Genomic DNA, 22,126 nt, shown 5'->3' with positions numbered 1-22,126 from the left:
TTTTTGGTTTTTCTCCGGTACCAGGAACCGAACTCACGACCTTGCGCTTGCCAGGCAAGCGCTTTTGCCGCTGAGCTAAATCCCCAGCCCCTGTTATTTCTTCTTTTCAGTTTGCAAGTTTTGCCAAACTGCTGGTGGCTCCTCACCCAGCATACCTGACTGCCCGGGGGGCGGGGCACCTGACGATCCTCTTGGTAGACAAAGGAACACAGTCAGAACAGCAGCTCTGTTCCCAGCACACGGTTCGATGGCTATGGGCTTGGGTGCCCCCTGAAAAGGAAAACCCAGTGTAAGTTTGCAGAGTTGATATGACATTGCTGTCTCACTTCCCGATTTTGCTGTCCTTCCCTCTGCTATACAGTGCATCCCTAGTTGCTGGGGACACCTGGCACAGTCTGGTTGTGGAATCAACCTTTGCTCGAATAAGTGAATGCATTTCATTATATATGATGTGCAACCAGTGAGCCATTCTCCTGCTTCTTTCAGATTGTTTCCTCTCATTAATAATGTGCCATGCAATCCCTTTTATCTAATTGACTGCAATTCCAAATATTCTGTTGACATCTTTTCTTTTTTTAATTTACTTTTTAGTATCTATATTTAAAGTATAGAACATGACATGCATAGTAAAATCATTACCACAATTAAGTAAATTCACATATTCATCACTCTACATAGTTACATTTTTCCTTTTGTGGTAAATACTTATAATCTATACTTTTTGTAAAATTTCAGCACACAGTGCAATGGTATCAACTTTTTCCCCTTTCTCTAGACTCATTCATCCTATTAAACTGCAAGTTTCTATGCCCTGACTGACTGCTCCTGTTCTCTCTCCCTCCCTTTTCTTGGTGACCGCAGTTCTACTTTCTGTTTCTGTATAACTTGGTTGTTTTAAAAAGACTCACATATCATATCTTTAACAACTCTTCAGTGAAATACATTTTTAATAATAACTGACCAATGCATTTGCATAAATAATATAACAGAAATAAAATAATACATGATAATAAGAATAATAGTAACACTCACTTTATTAAGTAACTACCACGGATTAGGCATGCAAAGTGCCCTATATGTTAACTTACTTAAATCTTTCAATAGTGGAACAAGATAAGAATCTTGAAGCAAGAGGGTATAAAAACTTGCTCAACTCCGATAGCTAGGAAAACCTAGCAGGCCTAACATTCAAGCTCAGGCAGACTGCCTCCCGAGTCTGGGTTCCTAAGTACACAGTGACGTTTATGATATGTCTCCATGTACAAAGACGTATTCCACACATGGATATATAAACATATTCATAAGCATACATTTATGCACACACACACACACACACACACACACACACACACAGAGCTTGCATGCAAACATATACACAGAATTTGGGTTTAAAAACAACATGATCTTTGAAACAGTGGGGGTATTATTTTAGCATAGGAATGGTGGTTTTGGTTACAGTATTCAAAGAACTACAGGTGAGAAATGGTTGATAAATGAAAGAAATATCTCTGCATAAAGTCAAAACTTAATAAAAGAAAATGCTACAGATTTAATTGTTAGAGCAAATTATTTGTTCAGGTTTCTTTTCCCACTAACGATGTTCAAACTTTTCAAAAGAAATTTAGACATATGTAGTCATTCACCTAGAATAGTCTAGAATATAGCTGTTGCCAGAAAGTTTAATGAGGCATTAAAGATAAAATATGTCCACTTTCATGTAAAACTTAGACTGAAATTTCTGGTGACAATGGTTTTATGTGGTTGTAAAGGATTTCTTCTTTATAGCAACATAAATCTCACATTTTAAAACTGTACTCATATAGATACATTTTGGGAGTTTTCATTATAAGGGTGAAAGTGGCCATGGTAGTGGAAGCAAAGGGCATTACAATGTTTCACAAAAATGCTATGGGCCGCGCTGCACCACTTGTATCAAGTTACATGATCTATGGTTTTATACTTTTAACCTTACTCTTATCTTAATTTGACAGATTTATTTTTGAAAATATTCAGTCAAAATCGCATAAGTACATAGATATTCTGCAATGATATAAATATTTAGACAAGAAGCTTCTCATATTTCAAGGCTAAAAGTACTATGAATGCTTCCAATTATATTTCTAGGCTAAATAAAATTTATTTTAATTTAATAAACAGAAAATATATGTAAAAGTCAATTGTTTATACTAAGAGAATGTAGAAGGGATTCAAAGTTTAAGTGACAGCAATATATTAGAAATATCAAAATCTTTTTCACTGTGTCTAAGAAATACATGACCATATCTACTAGCAGATAGGGGTTTCTGTGTGCTTTTGTTTTTCAGCTCTCAATGTAATAACTGACACTAGAATATCCAAAGTTACACTGTAAATGCTTGATTACAAAAATTACAACAGTAAAATTTAAGATTACCAAATTAAAAAATGTTGAGAAACAGTATTTCTTAGTTTAGAGGACTTAGTGAAATAATAAAAGATTTGGAAGTACATTAGTTGATCATGTTGCCAGGCTACCACTCTATGGTTTTTAATACAGCAGAAAATGGTTTTAAATATTAAATGCTTATGTTTAAATATCAAAATATCACGGAAAGAAAAATTAGAAAAATGTAACTATAATTTTCTGGTGAAATATGGCTTAATTATTTAACACTTTAGACTTCAGAACCTCAGCAACAAACAGGGACAGTGGAATAGAATCTCTAGATTATGGAAAAAGAATTGTGCCTCCCTAATGCTTTTTCTGTAATATCTTCCTTAGAGTAATTTCCTCATTTTTACCTTCTTGCTATTGTTTAGAAAACATTCAAAAGTCTTTTATTGGTAGACCATGCAGGAGAGTATAATTCTATTTTAATATCAGTTTGGCTTAAAATTTGGTCTATTTTTATCTACATAAGAATTTTCATGAAAGGTTATTAACAGAAATATGAATTATTCATTATGTTCAAAATATTAGCTACTAGTACAGCTCTTTGACACTTCTGGAAGGAACTCATAATTTTAAAAAACCTACTTCCTAAGAAGTTGTGGCAAATATCATTTTCGATACAGGATTTAAATAAAAAAGGGATATTTGGTAGCACTTGAATTTTATAACAAAAATAGCAAAATCCTACAAACGATAATATTTTTGACACCTTGAAGTTTGTCCGTTGTTTTGCGATAAGTACATAACCATGCATCAAAATCATTTCACAATAACATAACATGTTCACTGAACTGCAATTTATCATGCATTTTCCATGGCTGCCTTTGAAAGAGATAAGGCATAGGTTTGTTTGCCCACAGCGCTCGGCAACTGTGATTTACTTCTAGGCATTTTCATATTTGTTGTATTGCAAAAAGCTGGTGTTAAGACTGCACAGAAAACATCACTGACAATTATGTAATTAGCAGTCCTTGTTTATTAAGCACACAGCAGTTTTATAAAAGATTTGTTTGGCTCATTTTAGTGGGTTTAAAGTTATTGTACTCTTATTTTGAAGTTGTTCAAGAGACAAAAAATTTATGTTAAAATCTTTCCATTTTTTAAGCTATTAACAAACATTACCAGAGAAGCTTCTGGAAGCATAAGGATTTTCAAGATAATAGTTCTTAAAACTCATAATACTGTGTTCTGAAAGTGAGACCGCCATTAAAGCCAAGACCAGTTCCAGGAAATTGCTGGGACATGAGTCACTGCAGATTTAGAGGACATTAATGGCCAAAGCTGGGCCCGCGTTTTTTCTTCAGTGGCCTCTCCAAGGGCGAGCTTCTAGGAGTCACACTGAGGCCTGTCACAGGATACCCGGAACCTAGCAGCTGAGGACTTTGCAGAACTATCTGATACCCTCAGCCTAGCCCTTATAATTAAGCAAGAATTCAACATTTAAAAAAAATGTTATGTCCTTTCTCAAAAACTGTCTGAACTTTCAGTAGCTCCAAAGTATGGCTTGCAAACACTTTGGAACTTATGTCTCCCAGATGTAAGTTTATTATAGCTCTGATTACATGTTGTATGTCCTTGAGCCTTGAAGGAAGGCATTTTGTTAGCTGCTACCTTGTCTTACCGAGAGTCTCTCCTAGCGTGCACAGCACATGTTAAGTGTCAGGGTGAATGAGTGAATAAATGAACTTGTCACAGACGCTGTTCAATGTAACCATAAGACATGACAGTTTCTGTCTAAGTTATGGATATTTAAAGGAATAATAGAACACTGGAAAATACTGAAAGTTAACATATTGAATATCTCTTTGGTGCCAAGCACCAAGACTTGTGCACACATTACTGAGTGTAATTACATAGCAGTTATATTAAGCAAACTTATTTTCATTTATATAATTAAAAAAATTAAAATTCAGAGAGATAAGATGATATTCTCAGGTAACACAGGCATTGGAGCTCAGATCTGATTCCAGGTACCTAATTAGACAACATTACAGAAAATATTATTCAAGAAGCCAAGTGGACTCTCATTCTCTCAGTTTGTTTATTAACAGAAGAAACAAACTTGGAATTCCAGTTATAAAAATTATATACATAAACCCGTCCGCGTCTGACCTCTGTTTCAAACACTAGTGAGTCCTAGGGCCAGGTTTATCACTGTCTATCTGTGTGTCCTTGGCATGTTATGAAATCAGCCTCTCCAGAAAAGAGAACAATAGGGAGATTGGCTTATTTTTAGGGTCTCTTTCCTCTTTAACATTCTGTGATTATAATTCATTGATATTCCCCAGAATCTGTGATAGATCAATTTCACTAATTATAGTGAAATTTAAAATTTCTAATACTTCATAAGTTTTCCCCTGCTCAGATACTTTTAAATGGAAAATTAAATTTTTAAAGAACATTATTATACCATGTGATGAATACATCACATAAGATTAAATGGCTACCATCGCATGCCAAGAAAGCAATTAGAAAATTGAATCAAGGAATTAAGGATTACTGTGGATATGTTATACCTGTCAGCAGTAATAAGCGTTTTGACAAGAACAGAATAAAGTCTGACAGTAAGCACAAATACTAATCTGATAAATGAGTAGAATATTAAAATGCAAACAACTGCACATTAATCACTCTTACATTTTCCTTCTGAAACATGTTTAACACTATTCTTATCAAACCCATCCATAAATAAAAGTCTTTTAAAACATATGCATGACTTGGTATTTCTAGTGTAATGAGTGTTTATATTGATATGAAATTTAGTTTAACTGAAATTCAAATTAACTGAATTAATTTACTCAGCGTCCAATTAAGTCACCCCTGTGGCTTGGATTACAGTTAATCAGGAGTGTTGATTCCACATGACCAACAAATATAGAGACCCAGATTTCAAGCAACAAACTCTCTTGATTTTATTGTTTAAATTTAGGAAAAACCAAAGTGAAAATCGTATTCTTTCCTTATTTACTTTTTGTTTTATATGAAATGATAAAAGGGAAACTACATTAGCCGGTTTTACTCAATAGAAGAATTCATATTAATAAAAGAAAATTAAGCTAATGGACACTCTCAAAAACAGAGTTAAACTGCATTAGAAGCCAATTCAAAGAGAATAAAGTAATGCACGTGGGATTGGGTAGAGCAATAAAACATAATATCCACAGAGTGAGTATGCTGCTCCTGAGGTTCTAAAGGTATTGCAGTTGTAAACTATTTCATATCATACTACATACTCTTCTGTGGCTAGAATGCCTCCACGTTCAGTCAATTCTTACTACACAATGGATATACACAAAACATATACACATATTGAAAGTCTACACGTGCAATATAATACCTGGCTTAACTAACTTTTACTGTTATTTTAACTATATGGCAGGGGAATGAAGAGGTTGGATTATGATAAGTACCAGCAGTTTTGCTGCCTTTTTTCCAAGGTATTGAAGTTCCAGAAAGTAAAATGGGGCATCACTATGTTTATTTGAGATTTCATGTAAGCATAAATTTGCCAGTAAATATGAATGTTAATAAGAGGTAACTTTGCACAGGTTATCTTTAAAAGTTGATTCCTGATAGTATTTTTTAAAAATTCAAAATAGATCATGTCTGATATAATTCCTATAATTAGGTTTTATACATTTCTCCATAATTAAATAAATAAGTAATTTAGCCACTGTGCTTTGTGTGTGAATTTCAAAACTGAGAGGCTCTCTTCTGTTCTTGAAATATTTTTAAGTGTGACAGAAAAAGTGTGCCTGCCAAATCATTCAACTTTCCATCTTATTCATACTCAACTTGTGCTCTCTTCAGGACACTCCAGCCAATTGGATCACCTGCAATTCTTGGAAGAAGCGGTCCAAGGTCATTTTAAGCCACTCTCACCTCTTGTTGCTCTACTCTATGTCAACAATTTTAGGAGTTAATTACTTTTCATTTTGTAACAATGAAGAGAATGTAAAATATAATGGTCAAGAGGACAACCTCTTAGTATCTTGCTAATTGGGTTCAAGGCTGGTCTCTCATCCAAGTGTGAGCTTGGTCAAATCACTGAACTTCTCTGTGCCTCAAGTATCTCAACTGTAAAATGGAACCAAAATTTTCTTACTCATAATACTCATAATATCATTGTGAGAAATAAAGAGTTTCCTCACACACACAGGCACACATACACACACACACACTATAGATAGTAAGTATTTAGTAAAAGTCAGCTATTGTTATGTCATTCCACCTAGTTTTCACTTTTCTTTGGAATTGTTCTCTGGCCCATCTGAAGATGCTAAACTCGAAAGTAAGCTATTTTAGGGCAGAGGCTATATTTTAAAAATCTCTCTTAGTGGCTTTATGAAGAAATTCATTTTCAAGGAGAGAAGCCCACTGATGGTTTATGGAATGGAAAGAAGGTGAGCCTAATGCCATCCTTCAAACCATGTGACCACTGAGTATGGGCTACAGTTCCCATTTTTACTCCAGTCTGATCTGTGAGTCCAGCCCTATATAGTTCATAGATTAGACCTTTCGTGCTACCTAACATCAAAGTGTTGAAAATATGTTTTATGAAAGAGTAGGTATTTGTCTCTTCCTTTCAAATTGTGCATAAGGTACTTCTTTAAATTTTGTGCCAGAAAGTTATGAATAGAACTTTAATCTAGAGCAGATACTTGTACACCAGTAGGGAAGTTAGAAAATTAAGATTTTTATATTAATCTCTAGGCTGGTGTCTTCCAAGACCTATTATGCCTTAAAGCAAAATGTCACCTTAGAACATAGCTGACAGATAAATTCTATTTAAAAGTTAAATGCACTAAGTACCGGAATATTGTGCTACGTAAGGCATAGTTACCACTCTTCTGAAGCATCCTTCCAAGCTGATCTCACCTCAGATGAATTTGAGCTGGATGCTCTGGCAGAGTTAGGCCCTGAGTCTTAGGAACAGGAGGGGAGGGAGCTAGAGAAGGTATGAGGGGTGCTGGAGAAGGACATTACTCTCAGAGAATGAGGAGTTCATGAAGAGAGTGAAGCAGATTTCTGGCAGATGGAAGAGCCTGAACAAAGATATAAAGGCAGATGGCTTATTTGGCAAATTGTTAAAAGCACAGTGAGATAGAGACCAAGAATTTTTCTGTAGAAAAGAGGAAGAGGACAGAGAGGAAGATTGGGGCCTCCAAGAAATTCAGATCATTCATCAGCCCCCTTTCACTCTTTCTAGACATGACTGAGGTTGCCACTGCCTGCTTAAAATGTCATGCTTAGATGCTGGGATGGCACTTAAGACAGTGCTCAGTGGATCTCTCTGCAACCTTCATCAAGACATGATGCAGATTATCTCAAGATGACACTATAAAACAAGCTCTGTCAGGAGCTCATCGTGCTCTTAGATTAGACTATTGGTCAAATCTGTTAGACTGAGTACACACTGAATTAAAACACTTGCTCCTGAAACTTCAATATAAAAGTAAATCAAAAAGCACTGTGAAAACTGTCAGCAGAAAGAATAAAAGTGCAGATTTGGCAATATTCATAATGAAGATTCAAAAGTTAATAGATCCACAGCATAATAAATGACTTTCTATTATCATTATTACACCAATCATAGTCTTATAAGAAACAAATCATCGATGAAACTCTAAGTGAAAGATCTTACTTGACTTGTTACAGAAATGTGCATAACCACAGTACAATAGCCCCTACCTGGATCTCTTGGAGAATGAGACACTATGGATGGCACTGTTTACCCAGAATGATGAATATCAGCCCTAAAGGGTGGCTTCGGTATTTTAGGGTACTTTTTAAATATTAGTATATAATCCCTTAAAATAAATGTCCCTTTTTCTGCTTCTCAACCAGACTATATCTAATGTAATTTAATATTGTCTTAATGCTCTATACTAAACATTACAAATATCAGTTTTTACAGTATGCTAAAGATATATGGAATTGCTAATATGCATATGAATTAGCATGCTTACAGCTAGACACCTAGGGCTTTCTTTTCTTCTTTGTCTCTGCATTGCTCTATAAGCCACCAATGCCATCTTGCTAGTTGCTCATTGGTTTCTTTACATAAAGCAACCTAAAGATTGTGCAGCTGCCATTGGGTACCTTGGCCTCATTCAAAGTGCTGCCTAATTTTGGTACTAGTAAAGTAATAGACCCCAGACATCATCTTTTCAGTTTGTACCGACCCTCCTGTGTTCCTTGAAGTTTGTGGGCAGATTAGCCTTACTAATTTCAAAATTTTGACAGCGAAGTTTGAAAATAATCTTATTATAAAAGAAATACTTCAGCAGACCCAAATGACTTTATTTCACATGAAGCAGACTTGGGTTCAAATCTTAAGAGATCTCGGGGATATTATTTAACTTTTCTGTACCTCAGCACACCATATGGAAAATAGAGATTACAATACCGATTTTGCAAGGCTGTACTAAGAATTTTAGAGGAAAATATGTGAGTAAAATACCACAGTGCCTGCAAAACATAGATGTTCAAAATTCACATTAGGTCAAATTATTTGCAAATGTGACTTCATTCTTTCACACTTGGTGCAAAAGTATGGCATGTGGATTCCAGTATGTGTGCACTACAATTGGAACCAAGTTCCATGTTCATACACTGGCCTCTTGGAAAGATGACTACAAATGTTAGATGTTGAGAAACAAAAGGTATTCGAAAGATACACATTCTACTGAAAACTTTCTGCTTGCACAGGAAAGAGAAAAATATTTTATGGATATATATACTTAAAATGGCTTTCGGGTGTGTTCTTCAGTTCCTCTGTATGGTCTAGGAAGCCCCTTTGCCTGCTAGTTCTTTCTCCCATATTTGTTAAATTAAAAGTTCCTTCATTTTATAATCCAGTGGGCTATGAGGGAACAATCAGAAGAAAGATGACTGTTATGGTTTGTGTGTTGATGTGCCCCCCACACCTCATGCAGTTTTAGACAGGGCTGTTTCAGCAGTGGTTGAATCTCGAGTGTGTGATTGATTCATGGTGCAGTGCTGGGATTAAGGGTGCTGAGATTAAAGGTGAATGATTGCTAGATCAGCCCACTGATTAAACTGGCACCACTCTAACCCTGGAGGAATGGACACAATACAAGGGCTAGAAAGAGGGTTGGCTCCCTCCTTCCTTGTTGCCTTTGCTGTCATCAGCCACCCTGAACTGTTGCTGTCTGCCATGCTGCCCTGCCTTGGAGCCAGCTGATTGTGGACTGAAACTTCAACAAACTGTGAGCTAAATAAATCTTTCACTCTTTAACTTTAGGATTTTTGTCTCAGTAACAAGAAAAGTAAATAAAATAGAATTTGTTGCCAGAGAAGTGGGGTCATTGCTGTAAATATACCTGACCATGTGGTTCAGGAGCCTTTGAGGTTGAGTTGTGTGAAGAGTTTGGAGAAGTTTGGAGATGCTGGCTGAAAAAGTAGAGCGGGAATGTCTTAGGCTGTATTGTATGGCAGATTCTGGTCAGAGCTCAGAAAACTAAAACGCTGATAGAAATCCTCCTGGTAAAGACCAGGCTTGGGAGTTTTCTACTGGGAAGTAAGACTGCATTGGCTATTAAACTCTAGACAATGTGTTATGGTTTGGTAAAAAGTTTGTCTGCATTTTGCTTGTGTCCAGAGATGTTGCGTGAGACTAGGATTAAGGGTGACAGACTAACTAACCTAGCAGATGAAATTTCAAGGCAGCCTAATTTTGAGGTTATGGAATGGCTACTGTTGGGGGCTTTCAGCCAGATTTATTTTGAGAATCAAAATCAAAGAGCTCAGCAGAATAATTTAAAATATTATGAGTTTGGCCAGAAGGGAAGCTTTAGTAAAGTGGTGTACTGCAAAGATAGGGCAGAGGAGATCTTGATTGTTGAGAATGAACAGGAGAATGGAAAAGATCATCTGAGGGCTTCACAAAAACCCCAGAACCCTACACTTTGCAGCCTCAAAATTGCAAAAGTGAAATACTGCTTTGGGAAGAGATTACTAGAGTACCATGTTCCAGAATGGCAGTGGCCTAGAGAATTTGTTTCTCAGGATTAGATTCAAATTCCTCAGTGATCCAGGCATTTGATTCCTACAACCAAGAGACAGGAAAGCCTGGCTACTTCTTTAGCTGGCAGAAGACCTTGGCATCATCCATATGGTGCTGATTTTAGGTGGATTTGGAATGCAAGAGTTGTGGGGTCATGAAGGCTTCCACTCAGATTTTAGAAGAAGGCCTGGGAGGTGAAGCAGTGTGGCCCTGAGAGGGCAGTGTGTGAAGCTATGAGTATGAAGATTAAGGTGCAGTGGAGACCTCAGAAGTTTGGAGAAGCCAGGATCATGTATTGTCTGATGAAAGCTGCAAGGAAAGAGCAGGGTTGGCCCAAGAGAGAAGCCATGAAAGCTACAACAACCAATGGAAGTAGCACAGGGGTGGAGCCAAGCTCTTTGGAATTTACATCTTGCCACAGATTTCTTTGGATGCTGCACATGGATCTACAGGACTTAATGTTTGCCTTGCTAGCTTTAGGATTTGCTTTGGTCCTATTCCTTTGTATCCTCCTATTTGTACCTTTTGGAATGGAAAATGTCTATCTTCTGCCACTGTAGGTTGGAAATGTTTAACTTTCTTTTCATTTGTAGAGGGTTCATATCTAAGAGTTGTGTTAAATCTTTAATAGCGGAGACTTTGGTCTTACACTTCTCAGGAATGTTGAAACTGTTCAGAATTTGGCAACTCTCAGAGACAGACTAAATGCATTTTGCATAAAGGAATATACATGAAACTTCAGGGGGTCAGGGGCAGAATGTTACGGTTTGTGTCTAGAGGTCTGCCCAAAGTCTCATACAGTTTTAGATGGGGCTTTTTTGGAGGTGGCTGAATCTAGAGTGTATGACTGATTCATGGTGCAATGCTTGGATTAAGGGTGGGTGATCCCTGGATCAGTCCACTGACTGGACTGGCACCACTTTAATCCTGGTAGACTGGGCACAATAGGCTCCCCCCTACCTCATAGCTTTTGCTGTCTTCTGCTGTCACGAATTCTCTGCCTCTCTGCTATGTGCCACCCCGCCTTCGAGCTAGCTGATTATGGATGGAAATCTGTACAAACTGTGAGCTAAAAGCTCTTTCTCCCTTTAACTTTAGGAGTTGGGTATTTTGTCTCAGCAAGGAGAAAAGTAACTAACACAGTTATAGAAGGCAGAGGGTGCTTTATACTTTTAGCATAGCCATGAGAACCTTTGCAGGAATCAAAGTCATTCCCAGGGTCTCTTGAACTCACAAGACAGAACATATGACCCCTGTCTATGACCTAATATATGTGGAGTCCTCCTGTAGCCAAATATATTTGCATAGCATTCTTTTTGGTCTTTTTCTTAAATTATTTGTGTAATCTCAACTAACTCATCAGAGGTTGCTTTAAAAAGTGAAGTATGAGAGACTGAATAAAATATCTCTTCAAATCTGTTTTTCCCTCAAAGCTCCTTTTTCAGTATGACTAAAAATTAATGGTCAGAGTCTGTGTAATTATCCTTCCCCTGGTTTTACTCATACTGCTTTACCAAATCCCCCTTGGTGCTAGTAATTTTCTAATTGATTAAGCCTGGAGGAGCCTTCTGTTATTGGGTGTGGCCCACTGCACACATCTGGCCCACTGCACACATCTGGCTCACTGGATTTTCTTTAAAAGGGCAGGCAGGATATTAAAATATCTATAGTACAAACATATAAACAGGGAAGAAAATCTTCATAGTTTTTCCTTTTGGTCTCCATAGAGGGTTAAGTAGGTTTCCCCTGGATTTTACATATTTTCACAACCTCAGAATGTGACCTTGATTGGAATAGCTTTGCAAATGTAGTTTATTAAGACTAGTTAAGAAGTCATACACACTGGATTAGGGCAGCCATTTTAGAAGAGACACGATATAGGGATGATACACAGAAGGTAACATCACAGGAAGCCAGAGGTAGGGATTGGCGAGGGCTGCCACCAAGGTTTGCCATAAACCACCAATAGCGAGGTGAGAGGCAAGGTAGAAATTCTCCCTCAGCTCCTTAGAAAAATCCACTCTACCAACACTTCCATTTCAGATTTCTACCCTCCAGAACAATTGTTTCAAGCCATCAACTTTGTGGTGATTTGTTCTGGACAGCCCTTGGGAACTAACAGTTTCCCTAGTCAAAAACCAACCTCTAAGAGAATGGCTAAGGAATTCAGACTGTTTGCTATCGTTTTCTGTTGTTTTGGAAACAATCACATAGTATAATAATGAAGCTATGATTAATCCCAGTACTTCAGTTTATTTCCTCTATTTTCAGGTCATTCAAGTCATTTTCACTTCAAAAATAAGTACATGTCACAGCATGGCAAAGATCGATGGATCAAGCCACATAGCTATGAGAGCTTTGTAATCATTATACAATTAATGATATTCATAAAATGAGAAAAAGTCATAATTGTTCCCTAGGACATTTACATAGCCTTTGTTCTATGTCAGCTTCCCTAGGAAATGCAGTCTGAACTGCCAAGGTTTGTGCAGTACATTTATTGGGAAGTGTCCTTGGGAACAACATTGTGTAGGAAGACAGAAGCAGAGCTGGTGAAGGGAGAAGTTCATGGGTCGTGTGGAGGCCTGTGCCCGAGCAGGGTATTTCTTCTGGAGACCTCTGAGACCCTCTGTGGATGAAGGCTATTCCCAGGGAGGAGCACAGCACTACGAGGCAGTTTTTCTACAGGAGGATGCTGAGCTATGAAGATGAGCGGTTTATTCCTAAAGGTGGGATCTGGACAGCACAACCCAGGCCCATTATGGCACTATTATTTTAAATGAAATAAAATAATTATTTTAAAACAAAACTTTCCTCCTTAGCTAAGAAAATGACTTTGGCCTGGCCCAATACCACACATTATGCTATTATATTGTGAAAACATTTACACATTTGTTTTTCAAAGAGTTTTGTGAAGTTGTTGTATTATTGCCATTACTGATCTTTCCAGAAGAGTGCTTGCTCTTCAGAACCATAATCCTTCTCTTTAATCTTCACTAAAAATCATGGTGATTTTTCTCCACAAAAAGGGCAAAATTATTATTTCAGTGCCAATTCCCTGGTTAGGTCAATTGTGTAAAGAACTGAGTAAGCAGTATTCACTATTTTATCTTTCCCTCTTAGTATTCAAATCATTCAAAGTTTCTTACTTTTTGTTAAGTGATGCTTCCAGAGAAAGAGGTCATCCTTATTTCCATGCAGCTGGATGGATGAGATCATTAATTAATCTTATCCAGGTTCTATAAAGTTTCAAATGGAATACCAGAGGATATAATAATTTATTCCATTTGCCCGCTACATTACATTCTTTTAAGAAACTGCAATTTTTTATAAATTTTCTATAATATCAACAATAATAATAATAAGGATGCTGACAATAGAACTATTATTTGTTGATATTTATTACTTGTACAGAGGGCATAATTGGACAGTGCTAAGTACTAATACATGCTCCAAGTTTTAGCAAGATTATAAGTTTTTCTGAACCCCAAACATGATTAGGTCATATTGGCTATAAAAAAAAAATACTGCCACAAAGCAAATTGAACACGTTAGGGAAAATATTTCCTTTAAAATTTTGTGATAAATACTGGCTTTTACCACAGTAAGGCAAAAAGATACACTGCGGGGTAGAATCATAAATATGAGGATAGGTCTATGGGAGGAGGTAGATCAGTGACAACACCAGTCCTACAGTATAAACAACCCATAAGCAAATAAATAAGAAAGAGGCTGTCCTAATGTAGAGTCCAAATCTGGCACTAGTGACTGATCTGCTGGCAATCTTCTGTTCAATGCAAGTAAAATTAATAATGTTACCTAACTCAACTAGTTGACAGGTTAAAGGAATAAAAAAGCAAACATTTTAGTTTGGTTCTCCACAGCAGAGAGATGAGTGAGAATGTGATAAGAATTCAGAAGAGTTACATGCTAACTTAGAATTTATAACACTGATCAAAAATAATTCGATCATCCTACAGATTCTTAAGTACAAACTCTGGGTAGGACTCTTCTAGGTATCAGGCATAAACAGTGAACATGGAGTGTAGGTGAACACAAACACGACGTGAGATCAGAGAACAAGTGATAAACAGTTTCTCAGAGTGGCTTAAGAGGAATCATGAGTAATAGTGAGTAATGTGTTGGAGTGGGCAATCAAAAAAGGCCTCCCAGAAGAGGAATTTGATCTTGAGCATGACCTGAATAAACAGGAGGAGTGAAGCCAGGTAAGGATCCAGAAACCAAGGAGAAGTAGTGATAAAGATAAACTCCCCAAGGGAGGATTGGAAACTACTCATTTAACTATCAGTAAGAAGACTAAAGAGTTGACTTGGGAAATGTAGAATGTGTCAAATGTGGGGTCATGAAGTTGAAAGACAGATGCACGTGTTAGCGCATTTGTTGTTGTGACTGTTGTCTTTATTTTCCAGCCTTATTTTGTGGCTTAAGCACAGGATTAGAGTAGAAAAAGAACTGGGCAAGAATGGCTCTAAGGAAGGTTAGCATAATAATGAATTGAAAGAAACAAGAGACATAAGATTTTGTTTTGTTTTGTTTTGTTTCCGGTACCGGGAATCAAACTCATGACCTTGCACTTGCCAGGCAGGCGCTGTGCTGCTCAGCTAAATCCCTAGCCCCCGAGACACATAAGGTTGTTCCACATATAATCCAGGAAATATAAGTAAGCTCAGAATAAAAATAAGAATGTGAGGGAGGTGATCACCACTAAAAAGTGCTAAGATCTAAGGAGCAGAGGTCTCAGTGGAAATCAAAGACTCTTTGAAGTAGAAGTTAGTAGGGCAAGTACACTGGAGACACAAAGGGTAGAGCATAGGACAGGAGAGATAAAATCCAGTATCTAAAGGCAGAGATGGCATAAGCTTCACAGAACCTAATAAAGCCCACTTCCTGCTTGCGAGTCCAAGGGCCACAGGACAACTACAAGGGAAGTTTCCCCATCAGGGAAGAGACAGGCCTCCACTAAGGCGAAATAATACAGAAAACATTTCTGTGTTTGAGGAGGATGAAAATATAGGTCTTTGCCTAATGACAAACAAAACATGAGTTCTGAAAGCGAAGTGGCAGAGCCTCGGGGGAAAGCACGAAGTAGGCAAACAGGTCAGAGGAGGACAGGGACTGGGCCTTATGGATTCAGACATGTGTACAAGAGCTTAGGAAAGTGAGCTTCAAAAAGTCCAGAAGAAAAACTGGTTATAATTCCATTACTAGAAAATCTAAAAGATGGTGTAAGGAATAGAAAGCTTTAAAATATGTTATCTAAGTAAAATAAAAATGAGAAAGAAGGAATAGTGTAGCTGCAGAAAGTAGTGCCTAATGAGAGGGACATGAGAAAAGCCAGAGTGCACAACCTCAGTTTCCACAGTCCTACGGTGGGGTGGAGGGTGCAAACGGGCAGAGCAGACCAAGGCTACAGGCAATGCGGGGATGTGAAAGACAGCTGGTCCCTAGCACATGACCTGATGTGATGGGATGGTTAGCATAACTGGTACTTAAATGGGTAGTTCCCAATCCTCCTTTGGGGAGCTTACCTTTGTCACTACTTCTCCTTGGTTTCTCCTTGGCTTAACTCCTCCTGTTTATATGCTAACCTCCTGTTTGTATCTGCTGGGATGTGAAAGACAGCACCAGCTCTGACTACTCTTCAAAAGATGGTCAGGCACAGCAGTGTGTTACGGTCCAGGAGTGAAGTGCTCTGGCAGTAATGATGTAGCAATTGGTGTGGAATAAAGGTTAAAAGAATGGGCTTCTCTACAATTGCACCTAGATTCAATCCTAATTCCATCACTGACTGTTTGAACGTGGACATGTTTCTTAACTCTCGACATCCTCATCTGTAAAATGAAAGTAATTATTGACATCTATTTCATTGGTTCATGTTGAACATTAAATAAATTGATACTTACCAAGCATTTAGGATGCTGCCTGGCATGGGATAAGTGTTTGGGAAGTGTTATCCATTATTATTTCATTTTGTCATTGTTAATTGGCTGTTTAACTTACTATACATTTTTACTGTAAAAGAAGCATACACTCAGCTTAAATCTTCTGATTCATGGTGGAAGATGTGAGGGGCTTATACGTGGTTATGCTGTGACAGTCGTAAGGAAACTACTGAAGCAGGTTCTAAATTAAACACTCTGTGAATAACAAAACAGAGTTTGAATCCTGGCTCTACTACTTACAGATTGTGCGACTAGAGCAACTAGTCTAATCTTTCTAAGCCTAAGTCTTTTCAGTTGTAAAAAGAAAACAATAATGAGGTCAATAATTCATAAGGCTTTCCAATTAATAAACAGGACAACTTATGTAAAGCATTCAGAATATTGTGCGGCACAGGGTAAGCAGTAAGTAAATGGCAGTAGTATTATAAATGAGCCCCTTTCCCTCCTTAATTACAGATAACTTTAATTTGCCTGCTTATTACAACTGAATACTATAAATTCTTAGCTGGCTATCTCAATATCCTTTTTCCCTCTTCCTTATATGTCCTGAAGGAATTTTTAAAAAACTCACTAAAATGAAATATGGGGGCATGAAAATACCGATGATATTCACTTGGCATTTATAATGAATTACCTTGCTGCTTAACTGCCTCTCTCCCTCATAGATTTCTGGATGGTGAAACCTGTAACGCCTGCTCTTGTCAGGTCTGGGTCTGTGCGGTGTGAGGCTGAGACAGACTCAGCATTAAGAGTGACGGGCTGTAGAGCAAGCAAAGACTGCAAGTGAGGAGAATTAAAGATGGAGGAAGTCAGCTGTGGGCTTGGGAGTGATACACACGATAAAAAGTAGCCGTATTTAAATCTTTAAGGTTTCTTTTGCCTATTAAAAGAAGTGGGCAAGTCAGGACTTGAAAACTCAGGCCAGTCTTGATTTCAAGGCCCAACTCTTCCCCGCTCCATGCTACCATGTGGAAGAAACAGGAGGCAACAAGAGACAGCCAGACACATGGAAGTTGCAGGTGGGAAGCTCAGAATCCAAACGCTATATGAGATTTGAAGAAATGAAGAAAGAAAAAGAATGTCAAATTATGAGGAAGTATACAGAGGGCCTCAAAATAGAAAGGGGTTATATCCACCTTCAGCCTTACCCACTGATTCTGTGGTAGTAGCCAGGGTTGGTGGAACTTCCCACCTGGGTCGGTGGAAGTGCTGCCGGTAGGAAGAGGCGACTGGCAGCTCCTGAGCAAGATGAAGCCCATCAGAAAGAAGCCATCTGCACCAGTGACTGAGGAGGAAATCCTGATCTTCCCAGCTTTTCTGAGCCCCTCCTGCAGCTCTCTGACACAGGCTATAATTTCAATTTTAAGAAGACCATGCCCCCCTCCCATAGACTATAACCAGGTTTTTAAACAGTAATATAAACTAATTTCTCCAATTGTAGCAAACACAAGGCCTCAAATTTTCCATGACTTTGTCTTTCTTCCATTTATTTACCTCATAAGAGGGAAGTTAGGACCTATTAATCTCTGTAAATAGCTCTGTATTTTCTGAGATCACCTCAGAAGAGGACTATTTGAATAAGATGAGATTACTATTTGCCAGAGAATTCAATCATACTATTTTTCTTGGTGTTGGTTGTGAAGTTTCTTAATACCTTCAGCTAATTTACAGGTAGCTACAGTGATTTTAAGGTGTCTCTTTCAGTAATAACAACCTCTGTTGACATGTTTTAATACCTAAGAGTTGACAAAACTTTTAAAAATATCCCCTTAAAAATTTTTTTCATTTGACCCTTACAGCTATTATGTGAGGTAGTTAGAGCAGACGTTACTCCCCCTACTTTACAGATGACAACACCGGGCCTTGGAGAGTTAAGAGACACAGTTGAGGACACAAAGCTAGTGAGTGTGCAAACCCGGATCCCAGGGCTCCTCATAACACAGACACCCACGCCCCTACTGGGTGGTGTGCTCTCCCCGCCCACACCACCTCATGTCTAGCTCCTTTTTCCTGGAGGAATTTTCTTAGGCGTTCCTGTGGGCTCTGGGCCATATCATGTTTATGTACTTGTACTCATCTGTGTGCTTGACATTTCTATTCAGTGAAGAACACTGACAAATACAATATGTGGAAAAAGTTTTAGGTCTCCACTTCCCCCTCCCGTAATAGCTCCGTATGTATGTAGTTGTGAAGAAGTGAGATGGACAGAATGAAAGGAGGCACATGCCAGGAAGAGGACCAGAGTGTAAGGAAGGTAGAGGTCCGACCCTAGCATCCTTCGCCTTGCAGATATTTCTCTGGGCTGCACACATTGAGCAATGTGCTCAGGGAGACCTCTGAAAGGCTACTAAACAGCAGCGGGAAAAGGGAGAAAACAAGAAAACACCAGCAGAGAAATCAATCTGGGTGTTTGTGCTGGGGAGCCGGGGGGGGGGGAAGTATTTATTCAGGGAAATTGCTTTTCTTGATGTGTTTTTCCCCACAAAGTACACATGTGGGAAATCTGTGAGGACGGAAGCAGTGCGCAGGAGAACATCTGTGGCTGTGTTGGGAAGCTCTGGGCTGCAGTCAGAAGAGAACTCCTGAGCTGTGTTTTACAGCTTCCCACCTGCATGTTTTCAAAGTGAACTACAGAAAAGTCACTCGGACAGTGAGCAGGGAGGGGCAGAAACTAGCTGACAGCTCAGGGACTGTTAAGAAGCTATCCTAGCACTGCTAGCCAAAGGCACCTCATGTTCCATAGGAAATAACTAGGCAGCTTCAGTGAAGGTTTCCCAAGAGAAAAAGCTCAATTGTGACAGCCTTTTCAGCCTGTTTGCAAGAGCTCCTGATTCTACCTAAAACCATCAGGGCAAAAATACTGTAGTGTCACACCTCCGCACCTTTTATTTCACAAACGGTAGTTTTCCAGATACTACGGCATTTTCTGACAGTGAGCCTGCATCTATCTCAGTTGAATTTTAGGAATTGATAAACACATATCCAATGTGAACTTTCATGGTCACAATTCATCCCACTCAAGCAGATGGTCAGACTAAAACCCCTAAAGCTTACTGCCGCAAAGTCTTGGTAACAAGACAGTCATTCAATAAATGTTTATTGACCATAGCCTATGTGCAAGATACTGTAGCTATGCCAGATTTCTTATTACTCAGTGTACTGCCCCATATAATGAGAAAGTTGGTCTTGCTGAATTCCTAATGAGGGATGCCTCAAACTGTACTTCAAGGGCTGCCAATGATGTAAGGAACAAACAAGAATTTATTTAGGTGATAGCTCTATCTCTACATACTACTAGGTCATTTTCCAAGACTATTTTTTGCGAAAAATCTTTAGTTTGTACGTTTACATGCTCAATATTGATTGTGATCCTACAATTCAGCAGGCACTGCACATAGCAGATAGGCTGCAGGTCTTAAGTCATGTGAAAGCAGAAGAATTTTGCAGTAACAAAGTCTTTTCTTGTTTTAGGTCTGATTATTATATAACAGTAGCTAACACTTACTGTACTTACTGTAGAATAGGATCAGACACTATACAGGTAGTAAGTGTTTTACACCACACAGACCATGATGGAGATGATTTTCTAGCAAGTAAATGAAATTATGAAGCACTAGTCCCATAAAACCCAGAGAAAGCAGAGTTATGGTGGGTTCACCTGAGGATCTGTTCTGAGGGCAAGTAGACAAGAGACCAAATCATTGAGTATACTGTCTGGGGCCATCTGGTGTGGACTTTTTTCTTCTGTAGCTCTTGGGAAGTCCCCAAAATCCATAGGGGAAAGAAAATATTGCATGGCTTGGTGCTATGGTTTGTGTCTAGATCTTCCCCCAAAGCCTTATTCAATCAAGTAGGGCTTTTCAGAGGTGGCTGCATCTAGGGTGTGTGATGCTGGGATTCAGGATGTGTGATTGCCAGTTTAGTCCACTGATTGGTTTGGCGTAGCTTGGGGGGAGGATGATGGGAAGGCGCACCATGGCTGCGGGTGGCACCACCCAAAGGGTGAGTATCCTGGAAGAGATAAAAGGGAAAGGCAGGTGCTGCTTCTTCACTACTTCTCCGCTTTGCTGCCTTCTGCTTGCTATGAACCATTTCTTCTCTTTAATGCACCTCTTCCATGCCACCCTTGGAGCCAGCCAATTATGAACTGAAACCTCTACAAACTATGAGCTAAAATAAATCTCTGCTTCTTTAATTTTGGACGATGGGTATTTTGTACTAGCAATGTTCTCATTGCTGAAGGGCAGTTACTTGGTGGCATAAGATAGAGGGAATCTAGAAGAAGAGTACCCTGCCTTTGACTGAGAGAGCACACTAGCTTAGGAGGATAGAGGAGTTATAGGTACCAGAGAGCATGGGCTACTTAGTTCTTATTGCAAACACACAATATTTTGCTTTCTAATTTTCTTTCCAAAACTTATAGTAAGAAAGCCAACAAAATTTTCAGAAGAGACTGTGGACTAGAAATCAACATAAACGTGACCACGTAATACAGAACCAACCATCATAAAAATCCTTTCTGTCTACTTGTGTGCCTCGTCTGTTAAATATCTCTTTGCTCTCTTCCCTGTTAAAACTTGATCCACAATAAGGTTTGGTTCCCTCTCATATTCTGCTCCATCCTCGTCCTCCTGAAGCCTCCTGCTTTCAACTTCTATCTGCCATACATTTTCTTATTTTTCCCAGAGAAGGGAAAACTTTGCAGGGATAAAGTGCCATGTATATCTGGTCATTTCATGCATTTTCTTTCCTTAAGTACAATGTGGCTCATCACTGTCATTCTCTGAATGTTTTACACATCATCACCTATGATTTCTGATCTGCATGTGATATTTAGGAAGAGAAATTCTACAGGTAGGTAAATTGAGGAAAAAGATGACTATACATGATGGTCATCTGCTGCAGCAGGGCTAGGTCTTCTCTCCTAAAGCACTGTCAGTGTGTGTACCTCCTGAGGTTTCTCATAACACTAAGAATTTGGAGAAGGCTAATAATACGGTATTACAATGTTTACAAAATGAATTAAGTAATTCTCTTTCAAATTTATTAGAAACTCTTAGATATGTCCTGCATAGGCTGATAAATGCATAGATTTCACTGCTTGTTCAGATGGGATTGAGGTGAAACTTGGCTGCCATTCAATAGACTATTGTGAAAGTTAGACTCACAAATAACTCCCCCTAGGCTTCTGAAAGAGTAATAAAATTTATAGAGGTAAACATAATGACTATAAGTTGAGATTCTCTGAAGAATGAAGAAGTGTAAAACATTAATAAAACCCAGAGAAATTAGACAACAACACCAACAAAAAAATAGGTAGACAGCTGCCACCAAGATACGCACCAGAGTGAGAAGCAAACATTGTAAGTATAGCTACTCATCTATTCAAACCTTTCATTGCAATTGAAATGTCCTTTAGAGCAAAATAATTGACAAGCCATGGAGAATCTCTGCTTTATTTCCTTGATTTCTATTTTCTACAGTACATTTCCACACAGCCTTCACAGCTGCACGCAGTCTGCCATTCCAAGCCTCCAGCCAGGCGTAGTGTGTCTTGTATAGCATTCACTCCATTCTGCGTAAGTTGGGGCCTTGCCCTCCACTCGATTTGGGCTGCTATAATTCTCCACAGCTTGCTTCCTTTGGATGCTGAACAAGAAGTAACTCTGGGGTATTGCCTTCAGAGGCAACCCCCTGGGGAGA

At 38.5% G+C, this 22,126-nt stretch overlaps 1 protein-coding gene across 1 annotated transcript in view; it reads right to left on the bottom strand.

Annotated features, from left to right (window-relative positions):
* Atrnl1 (attractin-like 1) overlaps positions 1 to 22,126 on the bottom strand; it is a gene marked incomplete at its 5' end in the record, with an annotated part of 750,654 nt that overhangs the window by 98,567 nt on the left and 629,961 nt on the right. The window contains 1 exon segment of the mRNA XM_013515898.1: positions 156 to 270. Coding sequence (XP_013371352.1) covers positions 156 to 270 — 115 coding nt within the window.

This window comes from Chinchilla lanigera, unplaced genomic scaffold (genome assembly GCF_000276665.1).
Source record: "Chinchilla lanigera isolate Chin_1 unplaced genomic scaffold, ChiLan1.0 scaffold00030, whole genome shotgun sequence".
NCBI classification, from domain to species: domain Eukaryota; kingdom Metazoa; phylum Chordata; class Mammalia; order Rodentia; family Chinchillidae; genus Chinchilla; species Chinchilla lanigera.
Note: the sequence above shows the minus strand (reverse complement) of the source record. Positions and strands in the feature narration are given on the sequence as shown.